The sequence below is a fragment of the Penaeus monodon genome, chromosome 10, assembly GCF_015228065.2.
Source record: "Penaeus monodon isolate SGIC_2016 chromosome 10, NSTDA_Pmon_1, whole genome shotgun sequence".
NCBI classification, from domain to species: Eukaryota; Metazoa; Arthropoda; class Malacostraca; order Decapoda; family Penaeidae; genus Penaeus; species Penaeus monodon.
Genome location: NC_051395.1, coordinates 12,227,766 through 12,250,265, shown reverse-complemented (window position 1 = coordinate 12,250,265; position 22,500 = coordinate 12,227,766). Strand labels below are relative to the sequence as shown.

The 22,500-nt window shown below is 38.9% G+C and overlaps 2 protein-coding genes across 2 annotated transcripts in view; both read left to right on the top strand.

Moving 5' to 3' along the window:
* Nucleotides 1-13,356, top strand: part of LOC119577831 (titin-like) — a gene marked incomplete at its 5' end in the record, with an annotated part of 105,115 nt that extends 91,759 nt beyond the window's left edge. Inside the window, 9 exon segments of the mRNA XM_037925425.1 lie at nucleotides 2,947-3,203; nucleotides 3,388-3,453; nucleotides 3,565-3,760; nucleotides 3,989-4,180; nucleotides 4,936-5,136; nucleotides 5,327-5,481; nucleotides 6,294-12,089; nucleotides 12,375-12,440; nucleotides 13,022-13,356. Coding sequence (XP_037781353.1) covers nucleotides 2,947-3,203; nucleotides 3,388-3,453; nucleotides 3,565-3,760; nucleotides 3,989-4,180; nucleotides 4,936-5,136; nucleotides 5,327-5,481; nucleotides 6,294-12,089; nucleotides 12,375-12,416 — 6,905 coding nt within the window.
* Nucleotides 13,357-18,134: 4,778 nt separating this feature from the next.
* The window catches only part of LOC119577836 (myosin-binding protein H-like), a 4,706-nt gene continuing 340 nt past the window's right edge, over nucleotides 18,135-22,500 (top strand). The window contains exons 1-3 of the mRNA XM_037925434.1: nucleotides 18,135-18,393; nucleotides 20,779-20,959; nucleotides 21,148-22,500. The exon at nucleotides 21,148-22,500 is cut by the window's right edge and continues 340 nt beyond it. Coding sequence (XP_037781362.1) covers nucleotides 18,268-18,393; nucleotides 20,779-20,959; nucleotides 21,148-21,239 — 399 coding nt within the window. The 5' untranslated portion in view covers nucleotides 18,135-18,267 and the 3' untranslated portion in view covers nucleotides 21,240-22,500. The remainder of the gene's footprint in view (nucleotides 18,394-20,778; nucleotides 20,960-21,147) is intronic.

The following is a 22,500-nucleotide window of genomic DNA, read 5'->3' as shown; positions in this document are numbered from 1 at the left end:
CTTCCGTAAACATGTGTGGAATACAGTTTTACAGTTATAGGCCAGATATTACACTTTTTGCACAGGCCGTAGTTAGTGCATGTAGGATCTTAGGTTTTACATTTCGTAAAAAATGGAATATAAGTCGATGTATGAAGAGTCTTAAGTTTAGATACAGGCAGGGCGTCAGAAAACATGTTATCGGTTTAACAGAAGTGCAGATGGCAGTTAGTTTATGTTGGCAAAAGCATATCTGGAACCTTAAGAAGACACGGCAGAGTATGTAGGAAATGCTAAGAAATTTATCTTTAATATGTTTTACCTCTGTCTTCATTAACCTTTGCCACACTCGTGTTTATGTCAATAAATAGTTCACAGTATGATGCTTACATTATATTGGTATACTGATGGATTGCAGGGCGACCCTAATGGGGATACGAGGGGCGCCGCACCCCCGATGCTTTAAGGCCGCCCCCTAATAAAGAATATATGTATGCCCCTGGCAGTCTGAAATCGGAAGACGAGTGGTGATTTCCGACTTTAGTGAGACACCGAGATGTGAATCTTGACGCACTGGCGACCCAGTTGGTGCTAGAGCTCGTGGCGATGGCACATCAGGCGGTTGATATAGTTCAAGTAAAAATTCTGGGACTATAAATACACGAGTCAGTCATCTTCAGGTGCCGGTGGAGAGGATGTTGACCGTCCATGTAAACAGCTTGTATTATTAGGTACACGGTGGGCCTTTAACCCTACCTTAATTCTATACCAGAAATACTTTGTAGTTATTAGAGTTATCAGATATTAAAGAAGTTACCTCATGGAATTTTCTCATACGCAGAAAGATATTTTTTTCCAAAAAGACAAGCAGACCAGGTGCATGGATTTTTTTTTATGAACAATGTAACAAAATTAAATCTTGGCGTATTTACAGCGCATCTCTTCACATGTTTGTTTAACACATAGAGGAAATCACTCATAGAAAATCACGGTGTTCCTAAGTAGACAGCCTCTCGCTCATTTATTTCTGGCAGCCATCTTAGATATATTTTTTTGAATTTCCACTCCCGGCTTACAGGTGAATCATAGGCGGGGCACGGCTTTGCCGGTAGAATCAGAAATAATATTTTTCCAAGTCATTTGACCTTTGTATCCAACGTTTCGGTACAAGAGAGTGTTGATTTTCTAGACTGGTAATTCTATCCAGTCCCTAATTTAGAAACTGGCAGAAAAAAGCATGGTAAAGTAATTACCCGCAGCGTTCCGAGTTTACCAAAAAGGGGCATGAGAAGGAGGGTGGGCCAGGGAGAGTGGGTGAAGTGAGGGCGTGTCGCGGTTCGAGTGGAGGGGAACCGTCTGGATGCAGGTTAGAAGTGTGTCTCGCAACCTGTGGACGGGAAAGCGAACCTCGTTCACCTCTAACCTCGTCTTGACCCGTCGGGTTGGCCACAGGACTTTGGACAAGGGGCGGAGCTAGACGGTCAGTTGTACTGGAGTGTGATCCAAGTGCACTGTGACGCAATGGCTGTTACCGGAGACCTCATTCCCTTGGCAGCCAGTTGACCTGCCTCGACGGCATCAACTTACACGTGACCATACTTGTCGTAAACGAATTATAGTTTCATAAAAAAAAAAAAATAAGCTCCTTTTCACAAATGTTGGACTGCAAAAAATTAGTTATGTGTTGATATTAAGTGCATTATGAACATAGAGTGTTATGCAATGTAACAACAAAAGAACACGAAAGCGTGTGCCAAAAGATTCGAAAGCGACAAATGCATTATTTTTCGTGGCCAACCCTGAATTGCAAATATTTTCGACTGAACGGCCGATCGATCGACGTGATTAAATTAAGTATGAAGTAGGTGAAATTATTGGAAGCTCAATTATTTAATCAGTCAATCATGGTGTCGGTGACTGAGTGATCCAGGGTAGTCACGTGGCTGCTGTAGGGACATTGCAGTTCACACTTTAGCTAGTTGAAAAAAATCCGCAATTAAGGTGAGTTTGATCTTACGAGAGGATCACTGAAAGTTTACAATATTATACAATAATGATTACATTTTGACGATAGCAAGTATCTCCAAACACAGTTATTTACAATTATTTTCTACAGTATAATATTTGTGATTTCAAAAATATTTTACCAATTTGAAATTTGTATCGGTTTTTACGGTATAAAGTATACTCGGGTTTCCATCGGTATTTCAGAGTTGTATTGTTTATCTATATACAGATGCCAGTTACATAATATCAATGTAGTATAAATTTGGTTTTGCCCGAATCTTTTTACTTCTAGTAATTAATCATTTTGTCCACCCCCACCCCACCGCTAACTGCGAAAGAAAACATGTAGAAACAGTATTGGGTACATAGCAACACTTGATAAGAGAGTTCAGATAGAAATAGAAAAATTCCTGCCTTTTTTCACATGGGCTTCCGCCCTCTTGGAAAACGCTCACGCCCTTGGGGGGCGGGGTATACAGTGTTGAATCTTAATGAAGCATATCATAAATTCCAAGTAATATTGGGTGTTAATGAAAATTTTTTTATGATGTTAAGTGTGGAGTGACAAAAAGTGATTAAATACAAAGGGCGAATCAGGGCCTTCCCCATTTATTTCAGAAGAGCTCAACTAATATATGATAGTATGAAAGTATTAGCAATGGATGTATCTGTCATGATGAGTTCAACTGATGTAGTGAGCCTTTGGATAGTCATTGAACTTACAATAAACAAATATTAGTACAAAGATAATACAGGGTTATTTTGTTTCAGGGCAATAAATCGGGTTCATAAAGTACATGTATTTAATTCGAGCTGGTGTTGGGAGATTATTGAACTGAAAGTGATCTGTGGATTTAATTGGGGAATTAAGCATACAGATTTCGATACTTAACATCATGATAAGTATTGTAGAATAAAATCAGTATTTTGGGGAACTTGACCGTCTCTTCTCTATTTCAGATCCACCAACAGCAGTAGCGAAACCAGCAGCAATGGAGCCTCAAGGGAAACCACACGCGCAGCATCATGTGAAGGAGGAGAGCTACACATCAACCACAACATCATCCTCAACCATGTTCCAACAATCCAGTATGGTGGAAACCAGCCACATAACCAAGGTTGTCATGAGTAGTGGAGGCATGGATGAAAAGAAGCATAGCATGTCTGCAGCCTCCACATCACAGGTCAAGAAAGTCTCTGGACAGCCAGCAACAGAGGTGATTTCTTGTTTTTATGTTGTAGTTTAGTCGTGATAAAAAACAAAAAATATTTTTCAGGAAGAGTCCATCATATGTGAGATTTATACTAGAGTAGGGGCATGTGTTACTTAGAGTCGTTTACCTGTTGTTGAAATGGAATAATTTTCCTTATAATTTTCTTTGCATTTTTTAATGTTTTTAGGTTCACAAAGCACATTTCCAGGAGGTGAGGCAAGATGGGATTGCACCAGCTGTGGTCAGTGATAAAGTAAGTTTTAGTGACACAGCATTGTAATTATTTTTATTAAATGAAGTCTTAAAGTTGAATATTTTAAATATGGGCATAAAGCCAGACTTCAACACTTTTTTTTATACTTAGGTAAGCATGGTAAAGGTTGAGGGTGACAAAGTGGTCCAGCAGGTGAGCCAAGATTCTGGCACTGTTTCTGTCACTCCTCCTCCAAAGAAATTTGTAACAGGCAAGAGGAAGGCTGCCCCTGCAAGATTCATCACACCTCTTCAGAGTATCATTGCCAAAGAGGATGACCGAATTGTTCTGGAAAGCACAATTGATGGTACTTATAGTTGTCATTTTCTATTTTTAAAGATATATATACTCTGACCACTTTCTTTAAAGTTCACTGTTGTACTTACCGATGTGCAAATTTTGTTGTATTGTGTATTCACAGGTGATTTGTAGTTATAACATCAAAATTACCACTGTTGTAATAAAAATAGAAGTGGCAAAAAAAAAAAAAAAAAAAAAAAAAAATGTAATAAAGTAACTTGGTCCTACTTTACAGGTTATCCAGAGCCATCTGTGACATGGACCCATAATGATGGCCCTCTCAAGGATGATATTCAAGTTAAGACTCAGTTAAACAAAACATCACTGACCATCCCCAGGGTCAACCAAGGACATAGTGGACATTACACATGCTTCATACAAAATGAAGGTGGATCTGCCCAGTGCACCTGTGATGTTATAATCAAGAGTAAGTTCTGTTGTTCATATCAAAGTTTAAAGAATCATGAAAGGATGCATTCTGAATTTTCTAACGGTAAATGTCTTTCTGAGTATGTGAAAAATGTGAATGAAATAATATTCAGAGATGTATGATTTTGATTTTGTGTCCTTTAAAATTTAATGAAAATTCAGAGGCTTTTTAGCATCTGGATTTAGAAATAAAAGATGCATATAGAGGATTAGATACTTAATTGGCTCATGTATGTAACAGTTGTGGAATTTAAAATTAATTATTTGGAATCATGTCAAAATTATATTGTAACTAAATGTGTGGACACACTATATTAAAAAAAGACTAGATTGTTTTTCACCTGTTAATTGCATTTAATATAAGTCATACTTTTTATACAAGAATCGTGGGGGGGAAGTATACTTAGTTTAGTTTATTTTTCCAATCAACCCTCTCAATCCTTTTTTCATTGTTGTCATGGGGAGGGCTTAGGAGATGGAGACTGAGGCCCAATGTAAAGGATCACTCCTGCCTTGAAACTCAGCCCTTGCATCAACAAAGTGCATGGTCTTTCATTCTCCCCCTTTCCTTTTCCTTCTCTTCTTCATCCCTTTCTTCTGTCAACTTATTCTAATCATTAACTCATTTTTACCCTTTTTCACCACACCCTTTATCATAATGCTATACCAAGCCCCACCCTATCACTGTATTTCAAATGCGCTGCTAATAACCTTAGATGGTGACATAAATAAATAAACATTTCTATTCAACAGAGAAACAGTTCCCACCAGTGATATCGAAACGGCTGCAACCTGTTGTGGTGGGTGTAAACGAACGACTACACATGGAGATCGATGTGACAGGTACCCCCTTACCTGAAGTTTCGTGGATGAAGGATGGTCAACCACTTACTCCTAGTGATCATTTAACTCAGCGCTCTGAGGGTACTAGACACCTTCTCATCATCCAGGAAGGTATATAGTAGATACCACTTGTCAGTACTAGATGTAATAGTTACCTGCAGGTTCTTGATAGTAGCATTTGATATGCTAAATCTGTCATAAGAGTTTCACTTTTATGAATATATGTTTATAACAAAAAAATTATATTTTGTATATACTATGTACTTTGGTTTATTTTACTGGATAACCAAATTTTCTACAGCTCAGTTAGATGATTCTGGTCGGTATGGTGCTATTGCTACCAACCCAGCTGGTCGAGCGGAGACTCTGGCAGATGTTATGGTGACACAGCTGATCATGGATGAGAGCCCTCAGACACACAAGATTGTATTTACAGATGTAACTGATGAAACTAAGGTAAAGATGATATGCATATTTCCTTTTATGACTATGCTTCTCTGTACATACATAACTGGAATTGAGCATGGATGATCACATACCAGAATCCATTCATAGTGGCACAAAATTGTATATAAACATCCTGTTGTGCTAAATAGTGGACTGTACAGATCTTGCCATGTTTGATTTGCTGGTTCTAAAAAGGATATGGCAGAGTCAAAATGCAGATGGTGATGGAATTTTTCTTACTTCACTTATACTATAACTTCTCTACTCATGGCATTTTGAAGGAAGACCATCTGGAGTCATTTGCAAATTAAGGACAATGTCATGTCTTAATTCTTTGTAAGGTTACAAAATTTACGAAGACAAAAACTGCTGAGAAACAACCAAGTTACCAAAGGGGCTGTACATGATGCTATATCAACTATGCTGGTATATCATTATGCTGTAATAAAATCACTGAGCCTGGAATAATGTATAGGTATATCTTGGTCATTATTTCAATAGTAATGACTCCAGAACAGATTCCTAATATCTGGAGTATTGTTTTCAGTAATCCTCTGATTTTTATTAGCACTGATAGATGGCAATCACATTTTTCTAGAAGTCCTGTGACACTCTTGCAACTGTGTTTTCAATTTCCTCTTATGCTCTTACTTGCAAAGTTTTATGCTTTTACTCTTTTCATATGCAGTTTTGGTTTGGGATATAGAAAATGGATATTTCTGCACTTACACACCATTGCATTTTGTATATATCTTGTTTCTAATTTTACTTTGGTGGAGGACAAACTGTTATCTATCCTTTTTCATCTTCCTACTATACAGAGAAAAAGTGAGTCTATGGAAGAAGGACATGTGAAAACAATAAAGCGAGCAATAGAGGAAGTAGCAGTTGAGGCACCATCCCCTACCTCTCCTGTTAAAATGTTTAAAGCCCCTCCTAAAGCTCCTGTCAAATCCCCAATTGTCCCCCCACCATCTCTCCCAGCACCCCCAGTTCCCTTGCACCAGTCACCCTCTGAGACTGCAAGTGAAGCAGAGGAGGAGGTGCGAAGGCCTCCAGGGAAACTGAAGAAAGCGTGGCCACCAGTGCCTTCAGATGATGAGCTAGAATATGCAACACGGATGGATACTAGTGTTGAGATAGTTAGTAAAAATGTGTCTTCCCTTATATCTTCTTTCTCTGCAATGGAGACTCAATCTCCTGCTGTGCCAAGTAAGCCAAAACCTGCCCCTAAACCTCTTCCAAAACCCAAAGCACCTGCTGAGCCAGACATCTACCTTGAGCCTGAACCTGAACCAGTATATGGATTTGTAGGTGGTACAGAAATGGCTGTCAGTCAAGAAGCAGAGCCAGAAAAAACAGAAGTTATTCTTCCTGATGAACCCGTACTAATTCCTGAACCAGAACCTATTTATGAAGAAGTTGTAATGCAACATGAACCAGAAGTAGAACCAGAACCAGAAATTGAATATAGAATTGAGCATATTCATGAACCAGAGCCAGTGCAACAACAGGAAGAAGCTGTAACTCATGAACCGGAAGTTATCTTAATTACAGAAACTTTGCCAGAACCAACACCTAAAGAGGAAGAAATTAAGCTTGTGTCTCCTGTTCCTGAAATAATATCAGAACCTGCAGTTGTTATCAGTCTTGAACCAAAACCTGTAGAAGAGTGTACTGAAGAATTTGAGGTTCCAGAACTTGAACCAATTGTTTCAGTAGAAGAAACTAAGATATCAAAATTAAATCCCAATGCTGCTGAATTTGAACCTAGAGTAATAAGAGAAGTGAAAACAGAAGTAACCTCAAGTGAATCAATGTTTTTTGAAACAAAAAAATCAGTTTCATCATCCAGTTATTCAACAGTTGAAACCAAAGTATATACAACTGGAATAACAAGTCCTCCTCTGAAAGAATCTACAGAAATAAGCTCAGATATCAAAGTACAAGCCACAGTTCCTTCCGTGTCAGAATCTGTAGTTGAAAAATCCATTACTCCTGAATCCTTTGTTCAAGAGCCTGTTCTGGATCAAGAGTATCAACAGCCAGCAGTAGCTGAAGTACTTCCAGAGCTGGTAGATAAAGAACACTTTGTACCTGAACCTGTAGTTTCAGAGACTTTCGACACTCCACCAGAACCAATTGTTCATGAGGTGGAAGAGCCTGTTCCAGAACAAGTAATTCCTGAGCCTATCCCTAAGTTTGAAGTTCCTGATTTAGTTCCAGAGTCAGAAATTACAGAGCCAGTGATTCAGGATTCAGATTATGTGATTCAAAGTTCATTTATAGAACCAGTTGTACCAGAGCCTCAGAAACTTGTAGAGCCTGAGGAAGTTGTGTTAGAGCCAGTAGTTTCCAATGTAATGCCTGAACCTACTGTTTCTGAGGCAGTCATAGAAGTACAGCAAGGTGAGGATACTGTTGAGTATTTTGTCCCAGAAAGTGAGCAGGTAATTGAATTTGTAGCATCCCCATTACCTGCTCGTAAGGAACCTAGTCCAGAGCCTGAACCAGTTCAAATGGATACTAAACCCTCATTACCTGAAGTGATTACTGAGCCTGTAAAAGAAGCTCCAGCTAAGTCATGGCAATCAAAAATTGAATCTGGCACATATGAAAGTAAGGTGCAGTCAGATTTTAGTTCAATTTCTTCTTTCTCTTCAATGGCTTCTGAAACAAAGACCATGTTTGTTACATCATCAGATGTGCAGACTAGGATGTTTTCTCAGATGCCTCAACCACAACCAAAAGAACTAAAGAAACCACTTACGCCTCTCATAATGCCTGAAAGAAAGTCAAGTGTAGAGGAAACAGTAAAGCCTCCAAAAGCTCCTGAACGTGATGATATGAAGGAACAAAAGAAACCTAAAAAGAAACGAGAATCAGTCATTCAAATTGCAAAAAGATTGGAAGAAACAATTGTGCCAATGTCTCCTGATGAAGTACCAGGTGGTATTCGCATGTTCCCAAGTCCCAAGCAGCCATCAACTCCTGTCCGTGAGACACCAACACCAACACGAGAAACATCATCTGCAAGGGCAACCCCCACCATTGAAGAGATAATGACTATTGAATTTAAACCAGAGAAATTCCCACAACTTGAACCATTTCCTTTCCAGCCCCAAGAACCAGCTAGGAGAGAAAGACCAAGGAGTTTGCCACCACCCATTCCTAGAAAATTTATTCCTGGTACTTTTACAGATAGTGACTATAGTGAATATGAAAGTGACATGGAAAGTGAACAGCGACTACATTTAAAGAAAATTAAATTTGATGCTACAGGGAAACAGGTTGCCAGGCCTCATTCAGTTGGTCGTGACCCTCTTCCACCTTGGGCTTTTGATACTCCCCCAGTGTTTGAAGGCGGTATGAGGCCTGAAGTACTTAAAAAAGAGGAAGAAATTGTCAAGACGAAAAAGTCTGTTACTCCAAAAATAAAGCCCAAGATAGTAGAAAAGTTCTTTGCAGCCACTGGAGTTGAAGGGGAACAAGAGATAATAAAACCAGTGCCTAGAAAGCCAAAGAAGGAAACTATTCCTCCTCCAACAATAGTACCTGTACAAAAGCCAGATCAAAAAGTAAAACAGATAAAACCAATAGTTATACCAGAACCAAAGCTTGAAAAACCTAAGATAGAGAAACCTGTGCCACCAGTCCCTGAACCAACAATGAAAATGGAGGAAAGGATTGCAGAACCACAAGGAAAGCTAATGAAGCAATGGCCTCCTAAACCTGAAGAAGGAGAACCAGCATATCAGGAATCTCAAGTGGGAGGAAGATCAGTGAAAAGTATGATATCATCTTTCTCTGAAATTAGTTCTCAGGAAACTTCCATGTCTTTCCAGAAACGGGAAACCAAAGTTATGAAACAGGAGACTAAAGTTTCTACTCAGTCTTACACACCTGAAACTAAACCTGCTCCAGTTCCAGTTCCAACAGTAGAACCCACTTTTATTTCAAAACCACAAGCACCATCAGCTCATATTCCAGAACCAGAACCTCCTCCAGTATATGTTACACCTGAACCTGCTCCTGTGTATGTTGAACCTGAGCCTGCTCCAGAGTATGTGGAACCTGAGCCTGCTCCAGTATATGTTGAACCTACACCTGAGCCTGCTCCAGTGTATGTTGAACCTGAGCCCACTCCTGTGTATATTGAACCTGAGCCTGCACCTGTGTATGTTGAACCTACACCAGAGCCTCCTCCAGTGTATGTTGAACCCAAACCTGAACCTGCTGTAGCATATGTTGAACCAAAACCATTACCTTTGCCAACTCCTGAGCCAAAAGCAATTTCACATCCAGAACCAGCTCCTATCATATCCCCAGAGCCTGCTCCTATCATATCTCCAGAACCTACTCCTATCATATGTCCAGAACCCACTCCAGTAGTTCCTGGTATGTCACCAGATGTGGCTTTACTTGGTTTCCGCTCAGTACGTGCACCAACACCAAAGCGTGGTCAAACTCCAGCAAAAACAGCACCAGCTCCACCACCTCCATTTGATTTAGTAATATCCCCAGAACCTGTGGCAAAGCCAGCACCTATTACAACACCAAAACCTGCACCTGTTACCGTACCAAAGCCAGCACCTGTTATCACACCAAAGCCAGAACCTGTTACCAAACCAAAGCCAGCACCTGTTACAAAACCATCTTTGCCAACAGTATCACCTGTTCCCAAAACACCACCAAAACCAGTACAAGAACCTGTAAAGAAGACTGTTGTTAAGACAGAAGTCAAATCCTCCATTAAAGAGAAGATGATCAGATCCACAGCTGGAAAGATAAATGAGAAATGGCCTCCTAAACTGCAAGAAGTAGAAGTACCCAAGGCAATACCATTACTTAGAACACGTTCTCATTCTTTAGAAAGACCACCTGTGACTGAGCCTCAAGTTTTACCCACAAGACCACATGAAGCCCCACCCTCTGTGTATTGGTCAAGCAACATCACTGTTAGAGAAAAGAGGTTGTCATGGCCACCACAACCAATGCCTCAGACCCAGACTATCACCACCTCATCAATAAGAGAATCTACAAGCAGAACAACTCAGGAAGAGATCACTCAAACATCCCAACAGATTTCAAAAACAACTCTGGAAAAGCAAGATACAGTGCCAGGCCCAACACCTCTTATAATAACACCTATGCAGCCTGTGGTCCAAACAAAGCCAGTAACCATTGCACCTAAACAAGGCCTTGTTCTCCCCTCTGATTCAAAGAAGAAACAACCGGCAAAGGATATTACTATAAAATCTAAAGTTCCTACAAGAGAAGGTTCTGTCACCTCACCTATTATCCAACTTCCTCCTTTGGAACCTTTCCCATTCGCTGTAGATCCAGAAAGGGAAAAGAAACCAAGGGGAAGAGCTCCATCTATGCCCAGGAAGTTTATTCCAGGCTCATTCACAGAAAGTGAATATGAAAGTGATTATGAGTCTGTACCAGGCTCCTTATCAAGACTATACATGAGTGACAGTGAGGCAGTGGGATATAAACCTATGAACATTAAAATGAAGAAAGGAAGGTCCAAGAAATCAAAGCAGCCTTCCCCTCCACCTCCTTCTGCTTTTGGTCCTCCACCATCGCTTGATACCCTTCCTCCTCCTGGATACCTTTTCTCAGATGTTGAATCTGATATTCCAACTTCAAAGGAATCAACACCAGTGCCAGAAGCTGGTAGAATCCAAAGTAAGCATATAGTGCAGACTGTTAAACTGCTTGCATCACAGATAACACCAGAACAGAAATCAATACAAACAGTAGCGCCAAAGCCTGTTAAACAAAAGACTCCAATTGTATTTCCTAAAGTAGCACCAGCCCAGAACATTGTTCCACAGGTTGGGCCTAAAGTATCACCCAAAACAGTTACTGTGGCTCCATCTCAATCATTCAAACAAGCAGAACAGACTCACATTCAAAAAACACAAGTACAGGAGCATGTAACAGAAAATATTGGTGTTGTAGGTATGAGAAAGAAATTTGAAGAAGCTGGTGGTTCATCTCCTACACCAAAAAGTGTTACACCTACACCAAGTCGTCATTCAAGAATACAGTCTCCATCACCTATACGTGGTGGTCCATTAAGTGAAACCCCTGTTCTAACCTCTGACTATATTGAACACGTTGACAAACCAACACAGCCAACTTCTGAAAGAGTAGTTCCCATATCCCAAGAAAGCAGTGGGACTGAAAAAACATCTTCAACTCAGGGTACCGTGAAGACAAAACCAGCATCACCCAAGTCTCGTAAAAAGACAGAAACTGTTCAAAAGAGTGTGCAGGAGTTAGAAGAGAGTGGCTATGCAGCAGATACAGAAGGCACCTTGCCACGTCGTCACGGAAAGACCGTACAATCAAATTCATCAAGCTTTAGCTCTAGTTCAATTTCCAAAAGTGAATCATTCATGTCATCATCTTTTTCAAAGAGTGAAAGCAAAAGTTTCTCCAGTTCTGAGTTTAGTGGCCAACCCACTTCAACCTCATTCCCCCCTGGTTTCCCTTCTGGTGGTGCCCCAGGTACCTTTCCCTTTCCCTCAACTCCTGCCTCTTCAGTAGGTCAGACCTCGCACTTCTCCAGTACATTCAAGTCATCTGAAAGTAAATCTTCCCAGGTTCGTAAAATAGATTTCCCCTGGCGCTTTCTAGCGCTCGTTGACCATAGTGTAGCATCACTCTCCAGTTAGCAGAGTTAGCTCTCGATATCACTAATAACGTCTAACCCAGGGTCATATTTATGTAGCCTTCTTGTCTCTTTAACTTTTTTCTTTCTCTTTATTTTCTTCCTCTTCATAATGGCATGCATTTACTTCAGCATGAGCGTCAGAACCTGCATATTGGGCATACAATGCGCCTTTCAAACCATTATTCTTTTCTAATGCAATTTTCTTCCTGGACAGGTTAAAAAACTATGGTCATTTCCCAAGCTAAACTGCAATTGATGCAAAAAAAACGTGAGATTTTAAGTAAGTTTGTTTCTCCCTGTAAATGAGATTGTGTGAGTTTCTCTCCATCAATGTGCTCGCCTGGCCGTAACCAATTAATATTTTATACTAAATATATAGTGATGCTATATAGCCCCTGTGACATGTGCATTCTCTGTTGTTCTTGGGTTATCTTTCTTTTGTTTCCTTCCTGTTCTTTCCATTCATGTTTACCATCTGATGTGATTTGATCAGACAGTGTGATGTGCCATGAGCAGTTCCCATCCTTGTAAGTACCACAGGAAAAATACAGGTCTCAGTTAGGCCTAGGTGAATGAATTCCTTATAAAGCACAACCTTGTGAACTTACCTGGATCATGATGCTTTCTCAATACTGTATTATAATTGGATATGTTGATGAGTTTTTTATACTAAATTAGATTTAATTACCTTGAGCAAGTGTTGACCAAATGAATAACATACTTATTCTACTAAAGTTTGGTACCAAAAATTCTTGTTTAAAAGAACTTTCAGAAGTTTCATCAGAACTTTTACCCAGAACCAAAATTGTTTTCTGAGTCAGCAATATCTTCTAAATGTTGGCTGCCATTCTTTCCTTACAGATGTTTACTAGCAGGTCAGAAGAGGTCCGTGAGGAAAGGCGTGGAGGAGCCCAAGGTACTAAACCCACTCCAGAAACTAAACCAACAAGAGAAGAAAAGAAACCAAAATATGAGGAGTTCAGAAGAGAAACTCACGGACACCCAGGAACATCAGGTCCTTATTCTGAAGACACTTATTATGCTATGAAGGATGAGAGTGATATTTCCACTGAAGGGGGAAGAACTAAGAAGAAAGTTGAGATGAAAAGTGAAACACATGTAGAGGTAATGTCAGACAAGAAGGTTGAGGTCTTTGAAAGCACAAGTGTTGATGTTTCACCAAAACCCAAAAAAAAGCAAGTGGTGAAAATGGAACAGAAACATGAAGTGAAAGCAATTCAAGATTCAAGATCTGCTGAGACATATGCCCCTGCTCCTGCTTCAGAACCAAAAGTGAAGTCCACACCTCTAGCAGAAACAAAAATAAATGAAAAAGAAATTAAAGTATCATCAGTCAGTGAGCGTAAGGAGCATTTAGTAAAGCAATCATATACATCAGAAAAACAAGACTTACCACAGCAAGTCATTAAGCCAGTGAAAAAGGTGAGTCTAAAAACTGAGCCTGAGAAGGATGTGAAAGCACCTATAAAAGTCCCAAAAATTGAACCACTTAAATCTACTGGTCTTGTAAAACAGGCAGTCACTATCCAAGAAAAAGAAAAGATAGAATTGGATCTGAAACCTTTCCCATTTGAACCTGAGCCAGCGAAACCAAAGAAGCCAAGAGGACCTCCACCTTCTCATCCAAGCAAGTTTAAGAAGGGGGAATTCCATGAGAGTGACTATGATAGTGATTATGAGGGAAAAATAGCACCTAAATGGAAACCTGCAGACAGTGATGCTGAAGAAAATGTTTATGGCAAAGTTCAGCCACCACTTGGGAAAGGCAAAGTGTCACAGCCACGTGTGAGAACACCTACACCCCCATCAGCTTTTGATCAGCCACCACAATTTGAAGGACCAGCAAGGCCTAAAATTGATTTTCCTGAATCAGAAACTGAGCCAGAACGGGATGTGTCACCAGAGATAGTCATTCCAGAGAAGGTAGAGTATGTAGCACCTCCTGAACCACCAAAAGTTGCACCAAAAGAGCCAAAAATTTTCAAGTCGCAGCCACCTAAAAAGGAACTTCCTAAGAAGGAACCACTGAAAAAAGAGCCTCCACCTAGATCACCATCACCTGTTTTGCAGCCTGGTACTCCTCCTGAAGAACTTTATGCTGAATCTAAGCATAAAGAGTCACCATTTCCGAATGCAATTGGGGTTGAGTCAACAAAGATAACAAAGATAGCAGACTCTAGTGCTTATCACAAACGCTTTGTTACTATGCAACAAACAACTAGAGTAATAAAGTTTACTGATTCTAGGACAGAAAGTCAACAGACATCATCTTCCGAAAGGAAGTCAAGGTCTACTAAGAGAGAAGAACCAAAAAGGGAACCACTACCGGCTTTAGAACCTTTCCCATTCACTCCTGATCCACCAAAGCCAAAGAAAGATAGGGGTGTCCCACCACCAAGACCCAGAAAGTTCCAGAAAGGTGAATTTACTGGGAGTGACTATGAAAGTGACTATGAAAGTCGTATCCGGCCAAAATGGCAACCTCCTGACAGTGATGCTGAAGATCCAAATTACACAAAAGTTAAGCCACAGTTGAGATCTGACAGGACACCCTCAAAAACAAGAGAGAGAACACCAACTCCTCCTACAGTTTTTGATGTTCCACCAGAAGAAGGACCTTGGCGTCCATCTGTTGAGAGGGTTGAAATTACTGTAGAGAGTGTTCCAGGGCCAGAGATTCTAATCCCCAAGGAGGTACCGAAAAAGGAAATGCAAAAGAAAGTTGTTGTAAAGTCTATTGAGAAACCTCCAGAACGTCCAGTATCACCAGAGCTACCTCCTCCAGGGACTCCACCAGAAGAAGGGGTTATTATTCAGCAAACTGAGTATGTAGTTGATAAAGTAGATGTAAAGTCAAGGATTTTACCTCCTCCAATGCAAGAAGTGCAGACTTATGAAGAAAAGCCATACACAAAAATTATTGAAAGAACAGAGAAAACATTCACTGATATTAAGCTAGAAGAAGAAATGAGAATGAAGAAGGAGAAAATGGAAAGAAAAACAACCACTGAAACTGAGTATGAGCAAGTTCCAAAACGACCTCCTCCCCCAGTTGAAGAAGAGCATGTGGTTGTGGAAACAGAAAGATTCATGGACCTGGAACCATTCCCATTCACAGTGGAGGAGCCAAAACCCAAGAAAGAGAAAGGCCCACCTCCACCAAAACCAAAAAAGTTTTATAAGGGAGAGTTTAGGGAGAGTGATTATGAAAGTGATTATGAAGGAAGGCTAAAACCAAAGTGGAAACCAGCTGATAGTGATGTAGAAGACCCAGAATACACTCCAGTCAGACCTCCTCCACCCAGAGAACGAACAGTTTCTAAGAGCAGAGACCGAACTCCAACTCCTCCATCTAAATTTGATATCCCGCCTACATCAGGTGAACCATTGAGGCCAGTAATTAAACCTATTGATCAGCCTCTTGTGCAAGCATTTAAGGAAACATCTCCAGAAATCATCATTCCAAAGATTGAGGAAAAGAAGGTGAGTAAAACTCCAAAGGTGGTTCCAAAAGCTCCTTCAATAAAGGCAAAACAGGAAGAGCCAGAAAGGCCTAAAGTGCCAACTCCTCCCCTACCTGAGCCAGGACCGCAACCTGAAATTGGATATGTTGAAGGTGGAATAGCAACTATTGTTCAGGAAGAAGAGGATGCACACATTCGAATGATTAAGAAAAAGATTGAAGCTAAGAAAGGTTTCCAGATAGATATTGATATTACAGATATATATGACTTTGTATCTGAGTCAGAGCTTGAAAAAACAGATACAGAATCAGGAAAGGGGAAGCAATTCCCTAAATTAGAACCATTTCCCTATGAACCTGAGCCACACAGACCAAAACGTGAAAGAGGTCCTCCACCACCGCAGCCAAAGAAATTCTTTAAAGGAGAGTTCAGAGGCAGTGATTACGAAAGTGATTATGACAGCAGGCCCATTGCTCCCAAGTGGCTTCCTCCTGATAGTGAAGGGGAAGAGCCAATGTATAGACGAGTTGCACCTCCTGCTGGGGATCCTGGCAAGCGTCGAAGTGAATCTTCAGGCAGGGATCCATCACCTCCTTCCAAGTTTGATCAACCCCCTCAATTTGAAGGTCCTCCACGCCCAGTGGTGGAACTTTCAGATATACCAAGAAGGGAAAGACGTGAGTCCTTGGAAGAGTACTCCATACCCAGGTTCCCTAAAGTAGAATTCAAACCATTTGATTTGGAAGATGAAAACAGACACCATCCTCATATTTCTCATACTACAGATACTGAAACGGAACCAGAAGCATTTACACAGCCTTTATCACCAACCAAAACTGGCATTGACAAAAAGTATGCTAAGTCTGCACAGAGTAAGTGGAAGATCAATTCTTTTGTTACTTAAAGAATAATTATGAAGCTGCTAATAGTCCTATATTATTTTAAAATATTGATATTGAAATTATATTGTTTGACAGTTCCTGAACTGATAATTAACTGACATTATAAAAAATTTAACATTATTTCAGAGGTAGTTAGCCACCAGTTTGAGGACATGACACAGACATTCCGCCACAAAGCCCAGAAATTTGCTGAGCAGCTAGTGACTGAGGTATTTGCTGCCAGGGAGGGCTCAGTTCCAGCTGAGCCTGCAGGTGAACCTCCATCCATGCCCGAAGAACTCAAAAAGCAATCTGTCTCACCAGTCTCCACTGCTGCACCTCCTACTACTGCTGATGGACTTGCAACTGACGTCCAGGAACCCCAGGCCTATAGGGATGAATCCAGGGTCTCCGAATTTGGTGAGTTACCATTATTTTCTTTTGTTCTTTTCATTCAAGGCTTTGCATGAAAATTTCAGTGGCAGTTGATTTTCAGGACATTAATGTTGCAGATGAAGTTGAAGGTGAAGTTTGTATGTATTGCTGTAAGTTTCTAGATTTTTACAGTCACTATTAGGCACTACATCATATTGATAAGAATTATAAAAAGGAACAAGAATTAGCTCCTCAAATAATAAATACCAGTAATATTGAAAGATTTAACATCATGTGTAACAGATGTAGGGGAAATTGAATTGCCCCAGTTTAGTTAGAATACATTAATAGGTGAGATAATATTTAGTGAATTGAATATGATTTTGATATCTACAATCAATGTAATAAACATGTATATATAAAATTTATATGTAATTACACAAGAAAAAATCTAACAGTCATTTTCTCTTGTAAGAATTTTGGAGACAAAATCATGTGATGTAGTCATATGATATATAGATTAGGGAATTACTACCAAGAGTATATGATGATACCAGCTGCCACTGAAATTAGGAGCACTTCTTTTTTCCTCTGGAAGTTAAAGGTTACTTCCTGTTAAAAGTTTATTTGTTATGGAAGTATTTTAGCACATAATGCTTTCTGCTTGTACTTAGGTGATGGATTACCTCACTTTATTTTATTATTCAAATTAGTGCATTACATATATATGGCTATAAAGGGGTTATGGATGGCAGATCATTTCTTTTGCATGTAATATCCCTTCATATGTAAAGCACAGAATGCTCACTTGGTATGCATGTAGGTTTACTAATTAAAGGCTTAAGCAACAAGTTTCACCTTTCTCCTATAGGCACAAAACACATTGATCCAGACACAGGTCTGATCTACTTCAAATATGACTTTGGATATGAATTTGGAGTAATTCTACCTGGAGAAGCAAAGAAGTTGGAAAAGAAGAAAGAAGTTAATGGTGATCGCACCACAGACATCCCTATACCAGTAATTCATGAGAAATCTGGTACTTCCTGCAAATCTGAGATAAGCAGCACCAAGACAAATGGACACATACAAACACCACAGGAAGCATCCTTGCAAGAAGAGCCTCCTCACACAACAGGGAAGACTTTATCAACAGAGGCTCCAGAAGACCACACATCTCCTCAGCCATCACTGCAATCAGACATCTCGGAAACAGACCGTGAGTATCAGCAGTATATGGGCAAGATGATTCCTGAATTTGTGCCCAAGAAGCAAGCGCAGTTCCGTCCTATTTCGGGTGACCCATACTCAGACAGTGAGGCTGAGTCTGATCACCCAAGTCCAACCAAGATCTCAGAGCCAGTTCATGGTATTGATACAGGCCCTAAGAGATTTATGCCTTTGGTTCCTGGTGCAGCAGTTCAACCCAAGTCAGTACGCCCCATCCACGATGCTCCAGTGGATCCGCTCAGCACTGTCGCAGAACTGGGAGGTATTGGTGATATGTGTCCCTACGTGGTGGTGTCTTCCCTTCCATCCGCCTGCCTACGTAATGCATATGAATGAAAAAACTAATTCCTTTGTTTAAGTTCTGTATTGCATGATGATAATTTTAAGTTATTTTAGATGTCTGTCTCTAAAGCATTGCAGTAGATAAGTGGTAACAAAAATGGATATCAGGACATCAGTATTTGGTATGAAAGGAGTTCAGATTACAATGTGCTGAATACATTTGAAACATGCTTTCCTAATCACAAGAAACATGATACTGAGAAAATTTTTCCATGAATGTTTGTAGAATGAACACAGAAGCCATACAATACCTTATGCATCCTAACCAAGGTAAAAAGTACATTTAAAAAAAGAATACCCATGAAATTCATTAAAAGTGCATGGCAAATATTATTTTATATTGAAATATAAACAATTTTAAATTATTATTTTCTTTACTTTATAAACCTTATTTGAAGTAACAAATCACAGACAAGTCTCATATATTAAATGGGATTGTGCTTTGTTTCTTTTCTAAATTATAAGCCTTTTGATTTGTAGCTTGCTTAACCAGACTTTGGTATGTAAGCAAGGCACAGCTCCTGTCTCCACATTGTGTTGCTAACAGCGCACTGTCCCCTCCCCCTCACTTAACTAACCCCTGGCATCTCTACCTCACCTTCTACAGCACCTGGGTCCCCCCTCAGCGCTACCCCCCCTTCCACGCCCTCAACACCCCGCTCTGGTCCTCTTACACAGCCCAAACGCCCTCCACATTACATCACGGTAAGTGAGTCCGAACCCATTTACACTGCTCACTTTTAGGTAAGTAGCAAAGCACTATTACACACGCTACAATTTTAGGATAGATACAAATGCCTTGCAGAAATGGATATGGTATCCTGAAGCACTATAGCCAACCTGGTGATACCCACATTGAGAATGAATTTGTTTTCTAGAAGGAATTTTAATATTAAGTTGAGTTAAGGTGTATGTTGTAGATGACTGAATTTTTGCAAGACCTGAAAGTTTTTCCATATATTTTACTGAATCTGACATTTTTCAGATTTTAAACTTTGATCAAGATAATTATGCAAATAAATTTCTTTTCACTGCATGGAAAGATACTAATATGCCACTAATATATGATTCTCTGTCATAATCATAATTTTAGTTTACTTTCATAAGAGATACCATCTCATCACTAATTAATGCAAATAGATTATTCCATTTTTACTTGCAATGTTTAATTATTAAGAATCAAGTCATCACTAAATGTATAAATCATATAAAGATGGAACAAAGGTGTAAAAGAAATATACCTTTGCTCTTACAAATTATAAATTCACACTTACAACGGAGAGTGCGACATGGTATCTGCTCTGACATATATTTCAAGGTTTACACACACACACACACACACACACACACACACACACACACACACACACACACACACACACACACACACACACACACACACACACACACACACACACACACACACACCACACACACTCACACACACTCACACACACCACACACACACACACACACACACACACACTCATACACACACTCATACACACACTCATACACACACACTCATACACACATACACTCATACACACACTCATATCCATATACATATACATATACTTATACTTATACTTATACTTATACTTATACTTATACTTATACTTATACATATACATATACATATACATATACATATACATATACATATACATATACATATATATATATATATATATATATATAAATATATAATATAATATATATTATATATATAATTAATATATATATATATATATATATATATATATATATATATATATATATATATATATAATATAATATATATATATATATATATATATATATATATATATATTACTATATATATATATATATAGTATAATATATTTACTACTATCATATATATACTATTATATATATATATATTTATACTAATATATATATATATATATATATATATATATATATATATATATATATATATATATATATATATATATATATATATATATATATATTTTTACTTATTAATTTATTTATTTATAGTCACCTATAATCATTTTGCAAAGAATTGATCATTTATTTTCATTTTAAGTCAAGTCACATAACTTCTTCAAAGCTGCTATAACTGTGATTCTGCTCCATTTATGCAATTTCTTTTTAGAGATATAGCATTAAGTTATGCAGCAATTTGTAGCAAAATCTTTCTTTGATAGCATAGCCATTAACTCTTAATGCTTCAATAATATATTAATCAGTGCCTTTGAAAGGAAGAAATATTTAAAAGCCCAAATATTTTAAAAACTTTTATAAATATTTTCTACAGCCATTACGCGACCTGGCGGTGTTGGTGGGAGAGACTCTGCGTCTAGAATGCGTGGTGCAGGCAGATCCACCAGTGCAAGTCACGTGGTCCAAAGGGGGCAGCGTACTTCAGAACGGGCCAGATTACCAGATAGTGTACAGAAACGGTGTTTGTAGGCTGATCATTCCTCAGGTGCTTCCAGGTTAGTGCCATTATTCAAAATTTTTGATTGATGTACAGAGAAAGATTACATATTCTCTATTGTTAAAAGGTTAGGACAATGGATTGGAGCCTGGAAAGGTGTATAGTTGTATAGTTATGCTTGTTAACATATTTTTCTAGTGGTTATGTTTTATGTGTTCATAATATTTTGTACTCTTGACATTATAGAGGATGAGGGGGTGTATACCTGTACAGCTGTAAACCTTTTGGGGGTGGACTCCACCAGCGCCACAGTCTGCATTACAGGTGAGAAGAAGTAATCCTCACGCCACATAGAGTCTACTTCTGCTACTCCTGCTGCTGGTACTTCTGCTGTTGGGGTCTCTGAGGAGTTCTGTTAAAGACTGTCTTTGTTGGTGGTGGTATAATAAAAAGTAGCCAATATGCTACTGTTGTGCCTCTATTCCACTCCCCTTGCCTTCATTCTGTCTAGACTTCAAACACTACATTTTTGCAAACTTGGTTCATGTAGTGTTGGTGTTGGCATTAGTTTCTATTGTGACTCTCCTGGTGTACAGAAATAACAAGGGGATTCAGCTTAGCTTAGATATGTAAAAGATTTTCACTGATAGGAAGAGGAAATGTATCTTTTCCAAACAAGAGCATAAAGTAAATATGTTTGAGAAGCTGGTATTAAACACAAGTAAAAGGTGTATGGCCCATGTTCATTATCACTGCCTTTGGTATAAATGATTGTGTTAAGATATTTGTATTTCAGTCAGACAAGATTTATCTAATTAATCAGTATCATTGTATTCAGATTACAGTCCATTCTTTTCTTTGTTCTAGTCAGACTTCTGATGGACTTGAACTGATTTCTCTATTGTAAGGTTCCTAGTCAAATAATAGGCCTCTCTGTGATCTTCTCTCTGACCTGGTTTTAAGTATAGTGGATTTTTAAAATAATTTTAGAGTGTAACTTCAAATTCTCTGTAGTGTTAGCTATTCATAGTCACAAGCAATGTGTTGATTATGCTTCATTTTCACTTGGGGAAGATATTGTTCCCAAATAATGATACAAGTATTCACTGTTCTGTCTTCCATGCCTGTCTTGACTAAGTGCCTTCTGTACTGCCTCTGTATTTCCTTTTATCCCATAATCTCATGACTGCAGGCTCCCTTCACATCCTCTTTTCAAACAAACTAAACTCTAGGCTGTGCAACATGTGCATGAATGACAAATATTTGTTAAGAATAATGAATGTGAACCAGCTTTACTTGCAGTCTCCAGCAGTTATGATAGTTATATTTGAGACATGTGAAGCATCATGCCTGTAGGTCCTCTTCATATAAATTCTGCATGAGTCTGGGATATCTTCATGATTTCATACTTTTTGGATAATTCTACATAGATGTTTAGGTGATCCAGTTGTCATTCATTACTGATTGGATAATTGTAATGTAAAGGGCATGATGCTGATCAAGATTTTCTGCTGTACATATCAAAAAAATTAAAACTCTGTACTGAAACTTCCCATGACAGAAAACCCAGACATGAAGCAGATGATGATCCTTTGGAAT